The following is a 20,662-nucleotide window of genomic DNA, read 5'->3' as shown; positions in this document are numbered from 1 at the left end:
TTGCTATACAGCAGAGAGAACTCATTTCCATTTTGTGTTTCCTGAAGCCTTTAAAAATACATTTTTGTTCTTCAGCACTGAGTCTTCCTTATTTTAAATAAATTAACAAGAAATTGTGCTTTTCAAAATTAACAGATGACTGTTGAAAGCAAAAAACAAACATTCACCTATGAACTGACTGAGCTATTCATATGTAGAAGTTATTTATATGCAAAAAGATTTTAGATTCAGGTATTAATTAGTATAATGAACCTTTTCTTTCTAATAATGGTCTTTTAGTTCTCATTCTCACTTTCCCTCAGTAAGTTTGGCATTTAATTAAGACTTGTTCATCATTGTCATTGCTCTATACTGTGTCTGGGGTTATATAAAGCCATTTCTGCAAAACAAGCAGACACATATATATTTTCTAATTCATACTTAGAATGAAATTCAACTAATCAAATGTAGGTGTCCACTCAATGTAAATCTATATCTGAGATTTTTATCTGAGCTATTTCTTCATATTCTGGAAACAAGATATTTTCATGCCAAGAGTGATTCAAAATCCTTAAGTCAGTATGCTTGACATTTATCGATAACAGAGGATGTATACAAGTGGGAATAAGCACAAATAAGTACAAAGACATGCTATTTTATTGCACAGAAAGAAAACTAGATATTTATTTCTATGGAAATTTTCATTACTTCTTTTGAATGTGAAAGACAGAGTGGGAGAAATCATGGACGTGCTTGCTGGGAAATTTATCTAGTGACTGGACTTCACTTGACACATATTGGTTCAACACCCAGATGGTAATGGATGATGAAGAATGTAGACATGGGCTGTGAAGGCCTTTTGAAGTGGTAGTTTTGACTGTAATGAAGGAAAAGACAAGATGGGGGGTGTAAAAAGAGGAGTGATGTGAACAGAATGATTGTCTGGGAAATTAACTTTGGAGGAATATTCTTGACAGATGTGAGAAGAAAAAAATGACATGGTAAAGCCCTGAGAAAAGGCTGTCACAATATGAAAGATGCAAATTGAATGTGTCCAGTTTTACGGACAGTTTTAATGTTTGTGGATCATTAAGATGGGGTATATGCTAAAGGCATAATTCATAAAAACTAAGTATAGTTTGGCATGTAAGGGTTTTAGAGGTCAGGTACCATGCCCAATTTACCTACTGGGGAAACTTTGTAGCAAGGAAGAAAGATTATGACTTCTGGCTATAATCCAAAATACTTAATTTAAAAACCTGGCTCAGGGAACAGATGTATCTAAATCTTAGTAGCTTAGATGGGAGAAGAACAGATCTCTCCCACTGTAATCACTGCAGTCCCCTGTCAAGTCAAAGGGAAGAAGAAGGTAGCTATGAAGGCTACCAGGGAGCAGCGAACTTGAGAAAGGCATCTGCCTCTCCACTGAGCTTACAGGGAATAAATTGGAAATGTCAGGGTATAGCAGAGAGTGTCATAAGCCTGCAAAAAGGAAAGTGAGGATCAAATTATGAGTTGCTGTTTATTCCTTGCTCTACCACAGGACTATCAGAAACTTCCCTTTAATACAAGCAGACTGCAAACTTCCCAGTCTTGCCTGTTAGGATTGTAAAATCTTAAGATTTTTCTATTAAACCTCTACCTTACACATGTAGTTTCTTTTCATTTTAGACAATAGTAAGCAAATAGCACAGGAGCATTCTTTTTCCCGGACCTTGAATTTCAATGCTCATTAAATCATGTAATAAGAGATTTGATTGTCCATGCTTCTCTAACATCCTATTGCCAAATCCTGTGAGACCACAGAAATTGTTAGGTTTATTGTTCATTCTGTAGTTCTAAAAATTAGTTGAATGTAATTGCACACAGCAATGGAACACCTTACAGCTGAATGCCACCACTGTACAGTACAGTACCTTCTCAATGAAATACGTCAGTGGCTCCCTGCCACGGGGAACAGGTGGATCCCAGCTGAGTACAACATATGTTTTGCTGATTTCTGAAGCATGTACATTGGTGGGAGGGCCTGGAATCTGAATGTCGCCTGGAAGAGCAATAAACGTAGTGAGTGTTAAACAGCAGATTAACCCTTGGGTCAGCACTCATGCCACAGCTCATCTTTCTGAAGTCCCACCCTGCAGTGCAATGCTCAGCTATTAGGGGCTACGGTATCATCTGTGCAGCTCACTTGCCCACTTCAACAAAATTCTAAGAAATAAAGCATCAGTTTTATTTACTTTTTCAGTAAAAATTAAATCTGCCCCCTGAAAACCTGTGCATTTGTCACATTTTGTTTCTTTGATCACATTTGATCTGCTGGACAGAATTCCTTAGAAAAAAAACCTACTCACTATATGCAAACAAGAAATTTTTTTGATCAAAGGCAGAAGTCTAAAGGGTTATTACAAGAAGTGAGACTAGAAGAAGATATCTGGAAGGGATGAACAGTAAGCAGAAAAGCAGCTTAAAACAAAGTGGAAAGCAGAACCTATCAGCAATGTATGCTGTAACATGATAGTATTGGCAACCATATAGACGTGGATCAAACACATAAAAGTATGTCACCAGCCCTCTGGTGATTCGACCAGTTGGTGTGGCCTAATCAAACCCTCTCCTCACTCACTCTGCAGGGTTACGAGGCAGGACCTGAGTACCCTGGGCCAGGCTGGAGGAATTTAGCGTGGCTCTTTGCGATCATGCTCACCCATTGCAGTCTGAGAAGCCACCAGTTTTGCTGTCCAAGCAATTACAATGGTGTAAACCCGTATTAGATAGGAGAGGCTAGGATCTATGATGGACTGCTTCAGGCATAGCTACACAGCCCTGAAGAAGCTTCTTCTTGGTAACAGGTCAGAAATGGCAACTCAGCAGATACCTACAAATATTTTATTTTATGGTTTGCAATAGAGAAAGCAAAAAGTTTTGTTCTTTTAAGGTACCTTTTGCCACTTCTCAGGCTAGCAAGGAGCATATATCCTCTAAATGCTCAGGATTTTATATTTAAAAAAATGTTTCAATAATAATATCTAAATCATGGAAGTGATTTTTTAACAGTTTATAAACATCTGTAGAACCAACCAGGCTCAAAAGGTGCACTGAAGTTATTTCATCACACACATTTCCCAAACAAAACCAGACTTTTTTAAAAACAAACTGACATATCCAAAGAAAATTTATTTTCTGTCAATGCTTTCTATATTGACTTCTTGCAAATACACTTTTTCTTTAAGAAAGGCATATACAGTCAAGAAAATTACAATAAACCTTCACAGCATAATGCATAAAGTCAAAAGGTTTCAAATTGGTTTCTACATAACTGAACATTTTAACTTACATCCCTGAAAACCCAAAGATGACATGATTTGTAATGATCTAACATGATGGTACAGTCTGCTCTTCCAGAATGGAAGGTGATCCAGCACTAAAAAGGAAATCCATTTGTGATCTATGAGATCACTTTTTCAGAAATGGTCTCCAATCTTGCAGGTGAAAGTAGTGATCTATTTAAACAATGGTATATGGATATTCATACTCATTTAATAAATGGCAACCGTATAGAAGTGGAGACCATATAGTTAATAACTGCGCACATTCACGTAACAGAAATCCAAATGCCAACATTAATGCTTATGTCAGAGTGGCCATTTAATGCCTCTGATCATTCTCAGGGAGCCCTGAGCGCAGAAGTATGTTCCGTGAAGCCAAAGAAGTAAGACAAATGTATTCTGATCCTATAACGTGATTCTGTTCCTATAGTACCCCTATCAATTCATTTTAGACCACTGTAAAAATAGAGAAACTTCATCTGTCCTGCCCTTGCGCTGGGGAAACCATTTAATGTCTGATTCTCCTTCAAACTATACCTGTTCTCAGGTGATTTCTCTTTTTCTATGTTATTCAATAATCACATACCGTTAAAGCTTTATGAACTTTGTGGAAGAGAGTACACACACTTTTTTACTGCTGAGCCATTACCATTAACATTTTTGACAGTTTAAGTGAAAAAAAAAGATCATTAACCAAGCCTAAAAAATAATCACCACGTATAGAAACAGGCAAAGACAGGAGAAATTCAGGCTGTATCTCAAAAGTTGGCAGTGACCTCTCCCATTCTCCTGAGGAAAAACAATATTTAGTACATAACCTTAACCTTAAGAACAACCTCCCTATTCAGATAGATATATCTATATAATATAGAGAGATATATATTAAAGAATTGGGATGGATAGTGTAGGTTTTTATGAAAATGGAAATAACTTGTTCAGATCATCAAATTCACTCCAAAAAAGCTGTATTTGGCTCACAGAAGGGTAGGAGGAAGGGAGATATGAGCAATCAAATGCAATATTCAGCTGGTTAAGCTCAGCTTAGCACTAGCCGAAGCAAAAAAGGTGAGGAGATGCTGTCAGCACATAATGAAAGTAGTGCTGTTGAGAGTGTGTTCTCTGTCCTTTTAGACCTCACTTTTTGCTTATGTTCTTTCAGACTTGCAAGCCAGGATATCTATTTTTATTCATTATTATAAAGAGTTTACTCACTAGATGGATTTCTTTTCAAGCTATGTTTCTAATTATGATGCTACATTCCTGAAATATAAGCAGATGGACTAAAATCATAGGAAAGATACTTACCTTCAAGGTCATCCTTACTGATCACAATCTTTCGCCCTTCATCCACAGAAATAGCTGTTAATTAAAATAGCCAATTAATTTCTTGAATCAGTTTAATATATTCACAAATTCTGCAAATTATTGTTCATCACCTGTTTAAAAGCCTGTATACCTCTATTTCTATAACATTGTTAGTAAATCTTTCCCCAGATGGAGTCAACTCAAAGTCGTACACTGGTTCATTCACTTTCATAGGAAAACAGAGCATGGTAAGACAGTACTTTTTAAAGATGTGCTAAAAAGCAAGAATTATAGTCACAGTACAGGCATTAGGTTCTGTGGAAAATTAGTAAACAATTGTACCATGAACTGGACTTCTGTTATAGGAATTAATCATAAAGGTAATGGAAACATAGCATATTCAAGTCAGATTTTACAAACAACATTGGGGCAGTGCTCTGCAGTCTTCATAATGAGTTTAATTCCCCTCTGAGTAAAAGGGGCACACAAAACAGAAAGTGTGCAAATACACAATATACAGAGTCCGTACAGGAGTTTAGGACAAGGCTAAACCAATCAAACTACTCCCCATGGCCAGCCAGCTTACTCTGTTCATGAAGAACCTCTCATAAGGCTCCTTTGCAACCTGCAGTGACCTTGAGCACAACAGCTTTCAGAAAGAGCTTGTTCATCAGATAGATTGACTTTTGCCATCTGCCAGAAAATTCACAGTATCAGAGACCCCACAACCTGTACCATGGGGGCTTTGTGCCAGCACTGGCACTACACTGAGAAAAAAAGATGTGGATAAATGCAACAGGGCATATTAGCTCTCTCTAAAACATTGCCCCTTGTGATAATGTGTGTATATATTTAAAGCTGAGAAAAACCACCCATAACAGAGATGGATTCGCCAGGTTCTGCCAAATTGTATGAACCTTGCCATTCCAGCTACATCCCCCACCTTGAAATTAGTGAGATATTCAACCAAAAGAAGAAATAAATCCTGCTCCTTAAGTTAACTAAGTAAACAGGATCTTAAAAACAAACAAACAGGAAAAAAAAAAAAAAAACCAAGATCAAATATTCAACGTATGTTTCAGCATTGCATAACCTACTTTGTGTTCTCTCCAGGTCAACAGGGTCAAGAGCTGCAACTGGTTCAGAGACTCGAGAAGGCCTGCTAATGCCAGCACTGTTCACTGCTCTCACACGGAATATGTAAGACCGTCCCTCATAAAGACCAGTCACAGGATACTTGCAGATTTTTACAGGAGTATCATTGCACTGGACCCAGTTTTCCAAACCTACTTCGCATCTTGGAGTAGCAAAAGACAGCATTTATCAGTATCATCCCACAATAAATACACACACCAAGTCAGAATCTCAGAAGTCATCCTCACTAAGTTGAGGAACTAAACCATACACCTCATTAATGAAAGTCACACATTTTATATGCTCTTTCCTCTGATCAGACAACCAGTTCCCACCTTGCTCATATTTATTCATAATACAATCTCAAAGGTAATTTTTCCTGCATGGTTTTTGGCCTTTTCAACTTCTTGCTTCCCTTCCATTTGGTTCTCTTCTTTGTCATATAAAGAACAAGTTATTCACTTTTATTTTTAACACGCATCTGCAAAGAACATGATGAAATTGTAACATTCACCTAACCTTTTCCATCTCTTTCTTGTCAATTTTTTAAGCAAACATCTTTGTGCTTTTTCATCCAACAATGCTCAGGCCATGGAGTGTAAGAGCCATTAGGAAGCAGAATGATGCCCTTATACTGACTCCTTTGTGTGTACATATCTGTTTTCTGTCCTACTACTATAAACTTCTGTGGAGAAGACTGCCTTTTGCCCTGACAGTGACAGGAAAAATAGGGTCATAATCCAGGGCTCCCTGGCACTGCAGTAATCCAAGCAAAATGTCAAAAGGCACAGCTGACTAGATTATACAGAAAACAGGAGAAATACTCCCATGACCTATGCACTGCACAAATTGGATATAAGTGGTAGAGTCCCCAGGGCTTAAGTTAATTTCCTCATACTGGCTGCCATTCATAAGTCAACATTTTCCAGCAGTTCTCAGGCAGTTGTCACATAACTAGACCAAATTACAGGGTAGCAAGTAGCAATGAGCTACAAACGTGGCTTGTAAGTCTAGAGTAGCATACATTATGAAATCATTTCAGTAATGTTTTTGCTGACTGGCAGTTTCAGACACTAAGTATCAGATGTTCTGCTCTGGCTACAAGGGGCAAGCATCTGCTTCATGGAAAGAGGCTTGCAAAACAAAGCTTGGATCCCCTGTTCTCTGGCTGCCTGCACTGAGCTGAAACCCCAGCAAAGTGCAAAGCATGCTGAAGGAGGGAGGACTGCCATTCTGATTTAAACTACCAGCTCCCGGGAGCCCATGCCTTGAGCTCCTGGTGTACCACAGTTAAGGCAGAAATAAAAAGATAGTGTAATAAATCCTAGATTTCAGCTTTTGCAGTATAAAGATTAAAGAGGCTAAATCTAATTCAGGATGCCCATGGATTCTGGCTTCTGTAAATTAAATATTGCCAGGGCTTATTCTCTTATTTGGCCACTTCCATATTATTGAATGTTTTTAGTGTCTGATGAAATGTAGCTGCCTGCAAATGATTACTGGGAATGGCCCCCAGCCCTTGCTAACTCCAAGACTGTGCCCAGAATTGCCTGGGAAGGTACTAGATCATCTGGGCTAAAAGTTTGCCAGGGAACAATCTAGCAATTTAACACAGCAGGCAACTGATTACCAGTGCCAAGGGTCTGTAAATATGTATCTAAAGAACCCTATTGAAGGACATAATGGTATTATTTTTCCTTCATTATATACATGTTTTTGGCAATGAACGAAATAAATCCCAGTGTTTACATACTTATCAACAAAATATCCAATGACTGGGCTCTCGCTGGTTGTGTTTGGTGGTTTCCAGGTAACAATAACATAGTCTCTGTTAGCATCATGGCATTTAACGTCCATCGGTGCCCCTGGTGCTCCCGCAATCAATGCATCAGCATCTGGACCACAAATAAAAATAAATCAGTTTTGACCCTGATTCTTCTGAAATCTATCACAAAGACAAAAAGGAAGATTTCCAGTTCACTGTGCTATTTGTTTATATGAATGGGAGCCCAAAGATTTCATTACACACTAATTCACTGTGTTAATGAATCAGGCCCAAAATGCCTATATGTCCACATAGTTAAAAATGATCAGGAATATTTTTGAGGACAGAAAAACAATTTAAGCATCAAACACCTATTACTTCCCATGAGAATTAAAAGATGAACTACCCTATCTGTTTTTGATGCTCTTTCCCACTGAAAACAGTGGCTCAATGATCAGACCAAGGTACTCAGTAAAGAACATGTAGCTGAGGAAAATAAATCTCTTAAGGAATAAAAGATTTGCAAACTCCTAGTACATTTCTAAGGCTACTTTTCATTTAAAGTCTTACAGTACCAACAGGCATAAGTAAGCAATGTTTTACCATTAAGATACTCTTTTATGGCTTCATTTTGAGAGATGTTGACTGATGTGGACCCACAACTCCTAACGAAGTCTCCTGACAGGTAAAGTTCTCTTATTTCAAAGAAACATTTCTATAACAGAAAAACACCCTGTACAGAGTCTAAATTTATAGAATCTAATCAGTTGTGAAATGGCTGGCGCTTAGTGTCATATCACAGCCTACATGAAAAAAGGCAAGAGGAAGGCCAATAGAAGACACTAGAAACTCCAGAGGACATAGCTCAAGTCCAGGGCCCTGTGCATGCAAAGGGACCAGATATAGTATAAAATGGACAATAGAGGTACCTAAAATTGGCCCACCAACACAACAAAAACTTTTAGGAAAATTATTATATATTAATGGGTACTTTCTTTCTTACAAGTTAATTGTCAAATAGAAAGCTTTAGTAAATTGTTTCCAATGAGATCAGGGTGGGAGAGTGGCCTGTTCAAGACATATTGCAAAGCTGATTAAGCCCTTGCACCAGTCCTGTGAGGAAGATGGAACTCAACCCTCTGTAAAAACATTAATGTTTCTCCACCCCACACAAACTGTCTGGATGACACTTCTGCAAGACACATAGGTTTCAATACGTTTCCAAGCACAAGGTTTAAAATTAATATAGCTCCAATGGCTTCAGTGGGGCTGCTCCAGTTTGCCATCATCAAGGATGTTGTCCAGTGTATTAAGAGAGTGAAAGAACTGCTCAGCCAGAAATATTTTCATCTTCTAACGAAAAAAACAAAAAAGTAAAAACTAAGTTCTGCTCAGAAGTGCATGTGGAAGCTCATTCTCACATCACTGGGAGTTTTGCATGCAAATGTGAGGGAAAATTCTGACCTTTATTCTATTTTAATACATTTACCTCCTTTTACCTATGTCCCTTGTGAACACTTTATTTCTTCAGTGAGCCAATTTCTTACTTTGCTTCTTTTCTCTAATTAATGAGGTGACTGTGACTGGTACAGTGGTGGGGATATTTCTTTTGCTTTCTCCTGTGTCTATTCCTAAGGCCAGGCACAGGACACGAAAATGTCCAGCAAGGCTTATTCCCAGCTGGCAATCTCTAGAACTAAAACCATCACAGTGAGGACTAGTAGTATGCAAAGATGTGTATTTCCTACCAGGAAAGGAGATGGCAAAGAAAGGAACAAGCTGTTTCTTCACAAGAATGATTTCTCTGCTTCTTCAGGAAAGAAAATGTCCTCAGGAGCATGTCTCTCTTGAAGTTCCCCATTCATGTAGGGTGACTATTTTTTCTAGCACAGACTACTATATAAATCAAATTACTATGAAATGATGCTGGACTTATTTTGTACTTCAATCATTACATGGGATTGTTTAATAAAACTAATCTTTCTACTACTCTTTTAAAATCCTCCTCAAGAAACAGATGAAAAGTTTACCTCTGACAAACAGGTATGCACTGTATTCACTCACTCCACCTTTTGTAACCATGCGCAGGGTGTATAAACCTTCATCATCTTTGTTCAGATGTGTAAAGGAAAGAGCTGCCTGGCCTTCTCCAAAATACAGCTTTGTCCACTTGGAGTCCTTTATCAGCACATCTGGAAGAGAAGACCCATCAGACACATTACTGAGCTGGCCAGAACAGCCTATGTCCTGGTGCAGCTCTGTGCTAATGAGAAGCACAAACTAACCTTTACACTAGCTTTATTCAGAGCGATGGTGCTTTGATGCTCTGAAAACTCTACAGAAAGTAAGCTGCATCTCTCTAAACTTACTTGATCAGTGAATTCTGTAGAATATGAGGTCTCAGGCTACCCTATGCAGTGCCAACAGAATTTTCATTACTATAACTTTTAATACACTGACAGAGAAAAATATTATCCACACTTTGAAACAGTGACATGAAAACTAGCCATACTCTGTAATGAATACAAGGTAGAGCTTTGTTTCATTTTTAAAGAGTTTTGGTACCTGTTCAAGTCAAATGTCAGATTACTCAATTTCTTCCTTCAAGTTTAAAGACCAGATTTCAGTTTAATCTGAAGACTGCTATAAATATACACCAAATTTAAATCTTCAAGGCATGCCTGTTGAGCAGTGAACAAAATTAAATTTGAATCTCTCACAGGTGAGAGGTGGTGGCCCATGATTAATGCAAATTAATCTGATTGCTTAGTGAAACCAGAGCAAAAGAATGAGCAGGATATTTTATGCTAGCCAAGGGACTTTCTCATATCACCCTTTTTAATAATGGATTGTATTATTTTTTATTTTTAACTCCCTAAGACCTATTGCATACTAATTTATTGTAATCAATGCAGCAGAACTGTATTTAAAGGAGCTGGATATCTATAAACGTTTATTATTCTTTTGTTTAAATACACTTTAGTGCAGACACTCAATCGCAAAGCAGTTTTCCCACCTACCAGTTGAATTGCATAAGAAGGTATAAAAACATATCCAGATAATAAAGCATCTTGAAGATATACACTATTAAAACTTACAGCAGTAAATTACATAATCACGTAAGCATACAGTTGTTTTCTGAGATAAGTACAAAGTAAATTCAGTCACATTCCTTCCCATGAGATCCTTACCTAGAAAATCTGCATGTCCCCTTTCTGTCCTGCATGTCACAATGGTACTGAGACTTTGTGTAGAGAGACATGAAGTATTTTAAATGAAACAGAAAATGTCTACACCTAGAAACTTTAACCAAAGCATGAGTTCTGTGGAAAATCCTGAAGAGAAAATGAAGTTGAATGAACAGCAGCTCTGAAAAGCAGATAACTTATTTAGACTCCAAGCTTGAGTGGAATTGTAGACTCTCTAGTTCTAATATATAGAAACAATAGGCAAGTCTGTTGTCCAGTAAGGCCAAAATCACCCATTTCCACCCTTTATATGTACCTGAGACCAGAAACTATGGAGGCAGTCATGTATTGTAAAAGCAGAAAACTTCTCTCTTTCACACAAAGTCAAAGACCCACCAGATCCCCTAAGAAAGTAGGAGCTCTCTTTTTTAATGCAGTCTGGATGGATGACTTTCTAGACAAGCCAAGAAAAAGAGTAAATTTTGCAGGCCGCAAACATATTCAGAAGTTCTGATAGAGCAGGTGTTCATGCACTTGCCATCACAACAATATTACAATTACAGGGTCTCACTACTGCACTCAAATTCCCAGTGTATTCACATGTTGTGCTCTGTCACTTCTCCCAGAACTTACCAAAGAATGAACCTGCAGGACACTAACCCTTGGAGGCAGTGTGACTGAAGCCTTGCATGCTGTTCTCAGTACATGACATCATTTTCCTAAAAGATTACTCTGCTGAAAATTTATATAAAGAGTGGGGAACTGCTAAATCCTGAAGCTTCTTTTCATCATGTATTCTGGTCTGCTGAAGTTTCAGCTAAATTCTGCATTCCATGATTTTTCCCTCTGAATTCAATTATTTTATTCTAGATTACAGTATAAATGTCTGCAGAATGCTGGAGCATACAGCTTTATAATGTATATATTCTATTAGAGATCAATAACAGAAAGCTCCTGTTACCAGCTGAACTCGTATCCAGATTAGTTATACATTCCTGAAGGATTATTTTGATTTAGTTCTTTCAGCATCTTAAATTGTTCTGAGTGGGCCATGAACTAAAGACTCTTATTCATGTTTGTCAAATCCCAAACCACTGTAGAGGATTTGATTCAGTTGACTATATACCCCTAGGAGTCTCATAGACATCATCCCCAGTAAGGTTCACTCGTGTGAGGCTTATTAATGCTGGAAAAACACATATTTCTCTTGTGAATAACTATTAGAAGTAAATCATACATATCCCTCTCAGGGATTTAGTTATTATTTGATTTACACAAACTGAAAAAAATTAGGAAAACCCCGGTTTGTCTTAGTGCAAGAGTAGAATTAAATATTACCTCTCAAAAAAACCCCAGAATGTCTAAAAAGCATTATGTTGAAAAAAATATTAACCTTCTCATTGTTTACATTTATGCATTGCCTCCAGTTCTCAAGACCTCAACACAGAGAACTGCAGTACATAGCAGAGGTTCATAGTGCATAAATTCCTGCTGAGTCTGGGAACAAGTTCTGCCAGTTGATGCATCTGTACATCTCTTGGAAATATTGTATGTGCAATGAAGGACAAATCTAAGCTTGTTTGTATCATATTATTTTCCTGTAACGTAAGTAGAATAATGGGATGAAAGCCTATGTGACTCAATAGCAAAAACCGACTGGTTTCAAAGAGACCAAGTTCTCATCTCAGGTTTTCACAGCGAAGGTAAACTTGAGTCAAATAAAAGGGAAAACAGAGAGCATATTATTGTTACATACAAGAGGGAATTATCTTGGCATTAATAAGGGTTAAACTGAAAGGGCCTTAACTGTTTGTTCACCTATGTGCAAAAAAATTCATGTTGGAGGAAAAGTGGAAAAATACAGGGCATCCCTTGAAAATTAGCAGCTTGTCATAGCTGCAGCTCCAAACCCCAAATTCCAGAGGTTTAGCACCTTGAGAAACTGGGCCTAGCAGGAGACAAAGTAAAGGTTCCATTGAAACTGATGGGTAAACTCAATGGTGAGGTGAGCAATTATTTATAGTGGTTACAAATCCCTGTACACTTCAGTGGAAACAGTAACTGGGCTCATGGATGAGCCTTAGATTTTAGATAATTCACCAAACACAAAACCCATTTCTATTATTTCATATTTTTTTGGTTTAGTAACATATAGTAGTTCCATTACAATGAAGTATCCACAGTGATAGAGCAATAGGAATGAAACAGTAAGTAGTAGTCTGTTCCCTGAAGGATTGGATGCAAATCTGACTAAAACAATAATGTACATGAAACAAAAGGCATAACAAGCAGCAATAAAAGCATTCTTTTTCTGATTTTCCTAGTCCTAAATTTTCTTGACCATCTTATTAAGCTTACTGCCACTTCTTAGTTTATGCACCACATTTTGTCAGCTATGGAAATTTCTGCCAGCTTGCCTGGGACCAGTCTGATCAGTCTTGGGAGCCCTCCATTCTCAAATGCGGTCCCTTTGGGGAAAGGTCTCACCATTCACAAATAACCAAGGCTTTCCTTAAATCCTCAGGCAGAATATTTACTTCAGAAACCCACACAGAAACTGTGGCTGGTAAAAAGTGGTGAGATAGATATCTACAATAGCCTGCTATCTGTTAAACTTTAAGTAGTTATTTTTATGTTTCAAGACTTTTTTTTGGTGTGGTGAACAAACATTACTCATGCAGGGTTTGTGTACCATCCACCACAGCATATAATATACTTCAGTGATGTTATTTTTAGTACTTTCTGTTAAGACTGCTTCACTTGGCATAGCATAGTTTTTCACTGACAGAAGAGGCAAGGAAAGCAACTACTAACATGGCACTAACAACAGAGTAAAAGCATGTCTTTCAGGCCTGGTTCTTGTAAGTATTTTTGAACTATACCTTAAATTGATTTTAATATAAAATTTGCAATAAATACTGTAGCAAGATGGAAGTGGAGGCCTATGCCCACACCTCAGTGCTTCAGACTTTAATTTACTGCTCTGTGAATACCCTTCCACATAGTGGTAACAGCATTCACTTATAAACGTGGTCAAATTTAGGAAGTGAGTTTGGATCTCCACCTAGTCAGTACATGTTCTGACTACTGTGTTATTAGATAGCATGAGATTACCTCCTGTTGCTGTAAATGGGTGCCCAAGGAAAGGATGACCACATCACTTAATTGAAAGGGAATGCAGGCTTATAAATTCTAACTAGAGATATTTGTTTTCTCTATTTCAAATTTAATTCTGAGAATCTCATGTTCTAAGCCTGATCTGTGTCCTCAGTGTTTCCTCCAGCATTTTCCAGATAGCTTCTATTCAATGCACTAACTTACCATCTCTATACCACTCAGCACGAGGTCGTAGTCTTTTCAGGTCTGGGGTGATCAGCATAGAACACTTCAGGGTCAGTGTTTCACCTTCAGTTCCAAAGGTGACTCCAAACTTTTCCAGAAACTGGACATCAATGTGAGTAAAGCAGACATCATATGACAAGGGCACTATGCATGAGAAGATGAAAATATTCTTGAGTATAAGTAAATTGTACTTGACACAAACAAATTACTGTCCAATCTGAACAGGAGTTGTAGCTCTCTGTATACTGTATGCTGATCTAGAAATGCAACTGGGAAAGCAAAAGCATCTGGACAGCTCCTATTGTAACTGAATGCTTAGAAGGCAAAGCCAGAAGTAGCAAGCTGTATCAAATTTTCTCATCTGTAAAGCATTACTCTGGTAAGAGTACATAAACTATCTAAGCAAAAAGAAAAAAATGCTTACAGTGGAAGGGCATTATCCCAGCTGGGTGAGGCTGTTCATTGTCTCTGAACCCTATAAATAAACAAAAAATAAACATTCAATGACATGTGTATTATATTTGTTCTGTGGTTTAATCATGAAATAGGACTTACTTCGCACAATCACAGCACAATTAGTTGATGCCTGCCCATGGACATTTGTTGCAACTGCTGAATAGGTAGCAGAATCATCAAAATCAGCTCTGAAAAGGGGAAGGAGGAAAACAGATGTCTCTTTATGCAAATACAAATTCTCTTAATGATTGATATTACAAACCAAAATATGTCAGCCCCAAGAACGTGTATAAAGATTTTTGCTGCTGTCACACAGTGCAAGATGTTGAAAGACAATTAGAAAGCTGGTACTGTTTTTTACTGCAGTTTTGTCACGGTTTAGTGTATAGGCTGCTTTAATTTGAAACAAACTGGAAACGACCTTTAGAGAATGATCAAAGGAGATAGCTGGAGGATGCCAATCTGGCTATTCCATTTCTGAATGTAACCTTCTTCCTTGATCCATCTTGCCCTGCTGCCACATATTTTAAGAAAGAGACATGGAAGAAAAGTACATGTGATGCTTGCATAAATTCCTTCTTCTATAGGTATTCCCAGCAGGCAGATACAGGCATTTTTTGCCTCTCTTATCTCCTTAGGCAGTCCAGAGGAAATGATACAAAAACAGGGGAAATAACCAAAATTTTTCATGGGCGTAGATGGTTTTGCTTGATACATAATTTTAGTGAGAAAACATATTTATTATGCTAGGAAGATATAATGAAAAATAAAGCAAAAAATAGTTACTTCATGTAAAATAGGACCCAGCTTGTCTCACTACATCCTTCCTTGAAGAGGAATTTCTATCAGTAGACGTAAGGCCAGATGTTAAGATATAGGTACAAACTTTGATGTCCCAATATTTTCTTATTTAAAATAGAGTAGGTAAGGAGAAGAACTCTTGACATATAATTAAAGGAAACTAAACTATGTGCAAATATATATTTTTGGTGCAATTACTCAAATTTACAATTGAAATAAACTTATTTGCTAAGTTATAAACATAAATGTAACTGACTACTGACTAGTAGAAGTTAAAAATATTTTGGACTAGTTTTTTTTAAATGCAGATTTGGGTAGAATGAGATTTCCTCAATTTTGCTGAAAGAACTTAGTCCAGATAAAGAAATAATTTGGAAAAAAAGGGTAGAATATTTCATTTTTACATTTCAGCATGAATATTCTAATTTAAAAAAAAGTATTACAGATTTTACTTCTGTTTTGTTTTCAGAGACATACTAAATAATATGTAATAAAGCGTTTTAGTTTTGAATGAACAAAACTTTTTATTTTGTCCAATCCAATATTTTTTCCTGAACTTTTCCATTAGTCAAGTATTCTACAATATGTCTGTCAAATGAAATTGTTGATTTTTTTATTTCTTGGAACTTCTATTAGGTTGAGCCATCAGCTAACCAGAGTGCTGTCTGAAACACACACAATTAAATCCTGCTTCTGTGCAATTTATTTAGTAGTGCATTTAATGGAGGCCACTCAGAAATTTCCAGTGATGAGATACAATGTTCTGCATACATGCACTTACTTTCCTCTGAGAAGAGCAAATTTGTAACTTCTTGGCAACTGCCAAATGAAAGGGATGAAATTCTGGTTGCACCTGTTTTCTAAGAGATCATATATCCCAGGTGTGGGAGAAGAAAGAATATGTAAAAGTGTTTGATGTAAATTGCATAAAAGGATGCCAATTTGGGGGTATATAGCACCTGTGACAGGCACATCAGACACCTATTTTTCAGCTCTTGCATATAGTCTGGACAGTGTCATATCACAAAAATGATACTATCTGTACTGTGATGTCTAAAACACCGCTTGATGAAAGCCCTACTAAATTGAGATTTATCTCTCTAAACATACAGGACCAACAGCTCCTCCTGAAGGCAACTCTTCAGCCACACATTTCACAAAGCAGTAAAATACAAAGTTTATCATACAATTAATTATCAAATACAGAGAGGTAAGTCCTAAGTTTAGGTCACTTAAAAAGCCTGCAGTTAGGTATGAAGCCCTTGAGTGCCCTACTACAGTCTGGGCAAGCAAAGTAAGTCTGAAAAACAATTTAAAATAATCAGAATAGTAGCCTCAATATTATTTAATATTTGGGTTATAAAGCGTAACTGATTTTGGACTTGCTTGAAAGCTGTCAGACTTGACATCTTTGCACTAACTTCTTAAAAGAAGATTTTTTTTTACTCTCCCAGCTTCACACTATTTAACACTTGGGTGGTAAAATGGCAAAAGCAAGGTAAAACTGCAGTACAGGCCTTTTTCCTAAGTCATGTTATAATGCCTCTATACTGAGATGTACATAGTTCATACATTTACCACAGTCCAGTACAGTGTCTTGCTGTAATGAAAAAGGCTAACAACAAATGAAGCATCTCAAAAATTTCTTACAAGAAGGGGCATCGCAGAATTAACTGTACTGGAACTGTGAGGTGTTCTCATCACTCTGTACTACATCCCTACTTTAAGGAGATATAGAGAGAGTGTACAGTAAATAGTACATAGTGTATTTAATAACATATATTAAATATTAGTAAATTAAACAGTGTTAGATTATTTGTCCCCAGAAACTGGATCTTGATCAGGTAGTGCTGATATGTTAGAGCAGCCCTTGGTATGCCTTGGTGCGTGCCAGCTCGCCAAAAGGATTCCTGGACACAGCCGAGGAGATAGTAAGGGACCATTTCCAGAAAACAGTCTGGGTGTCCTGGCAACTCTGTCCTGAAGGACAAGAAGATTAGTCTAACCCATGCCAGAAGGTCACATCTTCAGTTTATTATGTCAGGCAGAGTTAATGAGTGCGATTCCTAGGCACTGGTAGCATGTATATGCTATAGCATACCCTGCAGGCCTTGCCTCTAGATACTTGCCCTATAAAGTCTTCCTGCTCTCCAGCCCACAGTCCATGCCACTCACCATCCTGCTCAAAGACCTACAGAGGTGCACAGTGTCTTCCTACCACCTACATGTGCAGGTTTCTCCTGGGTGAGCTAGACCCTCCAGGAGAACAGTGCACACTTACATTTGTCAGGGCAGGGGCTGAGGACACCATGTTGTGTTTGCTGATGAGGTGCTGATCTGTCCCTGGGCTGGACATGATTTAGACAGCATAGAGCACCCATATCACAACTGAGTCATGAACAGTACCTCATCAATGCTGTATTAGGTCATTCCCTCGCATAAACAAAGCATCACTTCAGGCTGCTTTGCATCTGTCAAATCCAACTTAACTGTTCTTCAACAACTCATTGTTACAGAGTGTTGACAACAAGGACAAAATATCAGTATATCTTAACTGAGGTTAACTCTGATTAAGTATCACTTTAAAGTAGTCATCATCTGCTGTCAGTTTTGGCTTCATTTTCCAGCAAAACAACAGATAAAATAGTCAATAGGAACAAATTTCTGTAAGAATTACATAGGATTTAGGCTCTAAAGAGTGATTTATCATTAACCACAAGGTGGCGTAAAAATAATCCAGAAACTATAAAATGTGTAATTTGAACAAACACGTGGCCCCAGTCTGTGCTAGACCACTCAAAGCATCAGAAATGTAGAGGCGCAAGAACCGCAAAATTGTCTCCCTAAAATGAAGAAGCCGAATGGCAGATACCTGATTAACTTTTCAAATGGGTATATATCTGTGCTTATCCTTCCCCATATTTTTGGTCTCATAAGGAACAGCAAAAAACATTATTTGATGAGATTTTCCTGTTTGTGATGGTCTCCAAGGTAGAGAAAACAGAGTATGATCCTAAAAGTCTTAGAACAGACAGGAGATTCACAAAAGTGTTGTTTCTTTAGCTCAAGAAGTTCAGTGTCTGAAAGCAACTATTTGACAAAAGTTATTCTTTTCAGGAAGAATAAAAGAACAAGTTACGGACAAAATAACTGACCACACTCTTACAATATCCTTTGGTTTTATGAAGAGAAACAAGATACTTACGGTTATTATGAACATACATGTAACAATCCTGCAGGCCAAGCACTTTCTGCTATTTAAGAAGCTGTAACAACTCTATCCATTTTCTGGAGGTCACTGCTTTGGAAGCATTTTATAATTCTTTGCTATGATCTCTAACCTGACTTTCCAGGAGAGAAATCAAACCATCTTAGATAGCCTAGTACTCAGTAGAATGCCATCAAATCTGATATTGGAAGTGTATGGGGTTAATATGTAAGAGCTACACAGCACATTTGTTTAAGACCCACTCTGAAGAAAGTTGGATAGCGCGGCAAGTCACATAAGGTCCTGACCCTCCTTTCATGCCAGATAACTCTCAGACTGAGGATTATCTAGGAAACTATCTACTTCCCTGTATGCTAAAAATCCTAGATTCCCTGAATTGCACTGCAAAGTGCATTGAGTCAAAACCAGTTAGAAATGATATTTGAAGTACCCAGGAGGCAAGGTGTGGTCTCTCCAACAGTTAGTCTGGCATCATGATGGAGAATGTGTTTTCCAGCCTTTACAAAGGTCAGATGAAATATGCATGGAGTACATTTAGATAGCATGAAGTGTGAGTGCAGAGCTGTATCTGTCCCAAGATACTAATACTTTCTGTGAAAATTAAATTGCCCTGAATCCACATGAGGTTCTGAAGCACTAATGTTTGCGCGGGGAATATTCCCCAGGTAGATACATCTGTTTAAAATGCATATTTTCATCTGTCTGCCTGGTGTAGATTTAAACACAGGAGCTAAAGCTGAAACAACATTTTTGCCTGAATTGGAACAGAATTCAGTGCATGACAAGAACAGGAGGCAGTATGTAGTAAATTACAGAGTTAAAATTGCCTCCTTTGAATCCAAATGACACAATTTTCAGTGTTATGGCTATATGACATCACAATGTAAAAATACTTTACAGTATTACCATCTCATGTTCTGGTTCTTCAGTCAGACTGAACCAGAGTGATTCTTTTCGTTTGGCTGGGGTTTGTTTTTACTGACGAGGGGACCTCTGTTCTGAGGTGACCACTTCCTCAAGCTCGCAACTATTGCGGCTTATAGGGGACAGTGACTGATGGGTCAGAAGATCACAGACCATTTCATTTGGGTGCTGTTGTTTATATTTCGGCAAGGAAAAAAGAGCACAACACCATGCCTGCTGCCTATATACTCACTGGTACTGCATACCTGCAAAACCCTGGGAGCTGCAGTTTATCACCCAAGCAACCCTGTACAGCTCAAAGGCTCTGCCTTCTATGCCAGAGGACTGCCTCTGCCGCAGTGACTCTGCTCCGCTCTGCTTCCACCTATGTCAGGAGAAAGGACAGGCCTCACTATCTCTCCAGATTAAATCATCTCAAGCTTTTTGTGCCTAATCAAACTAAAATAGCGCTGTAGTGACTGCACAGTGTCATTTGTTAAATGAGAATAGTTAGAAGAGGAGGCTCATTCAAGTTTTAAGCTTTTTTTTTTAAAGCAATGCTGGTGGTGCTGAGGAGTGCAGCGCCTGATGAGAGAGCTAGCCCGGCCTGCTGGCAGCAGGTATTACACTGCACTCTGCTGGCTCTGCCGCACATTTTTGTTGATGCAACCACAAACCTTTTCTGCTGCAATTACTAGCACTTAAGGGATGACTTAATGAAACAAGCAAGGGAGAGGGCCTTAACAAAAGACAAAATACTGTCAAACTTTGAGCCTTGTACAGGTGAGACTGTGCAGCCACATCTGCACACACTGACAGTGCTCTGGAAAATCAAACTTGCTTCCCTGATCCTTCTACCATCCAGCCCCTATCAGAGCTCACCTGCCTGCTCACTGGGGGGGGGGGGGGGGGGGGGGAGGAATGTCCCCAGCCAGAGGCACACTGCTGTTCCCTCTGTGCCTCAGCCGACATATGAGAAAATGTAATATAGCCATTCACAGTTGCATAAAGCTAAGTGATTCATTTAAGGAGGCATCACAGTAAAAACACAAACAAAAAAACAAAGCCTGTTGTTAAACAAGTAGCAGCTGCAACTAAGAAATCGAGAATACTAAGATATACACTAAGACAGAAAATATTTTGCAGATATGCTATAAAGCGACAGGGCATCCTCATCTTGACTACATCTGATATAGAAATCTTGTATTATATGCCTACCCATAGTTAAATTAGG

The 20,662-nt window shown here is 38.1% G+C and overlaps 1 protein-coding gene across 1 annotated transcript in view; it reads right to left on the bottom strand.

Annotated features, from left to right (window-relative positions):
• MYOM2 (myomesin 2) overlaps positions 1 to 20,662 on the bottom strand; it is a 76,883-nt gene that overhangs the window by 48,855 nt on the left and 7,366 nt on the right. Inside the window, exons 6-13 of the mRNA XM_027787872.2 lie at positions 14,595 to 14,683; positions 14,464 to 14,514; positions 14,019 to 14,183; positions 9,540 to 9,701; positions 7,498 to 7,639; positions 5,708 to 5,907; positions 4,611 to 4,664; positions 1,896 to 2,023 (exon numbers count right to left, since the gene is read on the bottom strand). Of these exons, the coding sequence (XP_027643673.1) occupies positions 1,896 to 2,023; positions 4,611 to 4,664; positions 5,708 to 5,907; positions 7,498 to 7,639; positions 9,540 to 9,701; positions 14,019 to 14,183; positions 14,464 to 14,514; positions 14,595 to 14,683 (991 nt within the window). The remainder of the gene's footprint in view (positions 1 to 1,895; positions 2,024 to 4,610; positions 4,665 to 5,707; positions 5,908 to 7,497; positions 7,640 to 9,539; positions 9,702 to 14,018; positions 14,184 to 14,463; positions 14,515 to 14,594; positions 14,684 to 20,662) is intronic.

This window comes from Falco peregrinus, chromosome 7, assembly GCF_023634155.1.
Source record: "Falco peregrinus isolate bFalPer1 chromosome 7, bFalPer1.pri, whole genome shotgun sequence".
Lineage (NCBI taxonomy): Eukaryota > Metazoa > Chordata > Aves > Falconiformes > Falconidae > Falco > Falco peregrinus.
This window is presented reverse-complemented; position numbering and strand designations above follow the sequence as displayed.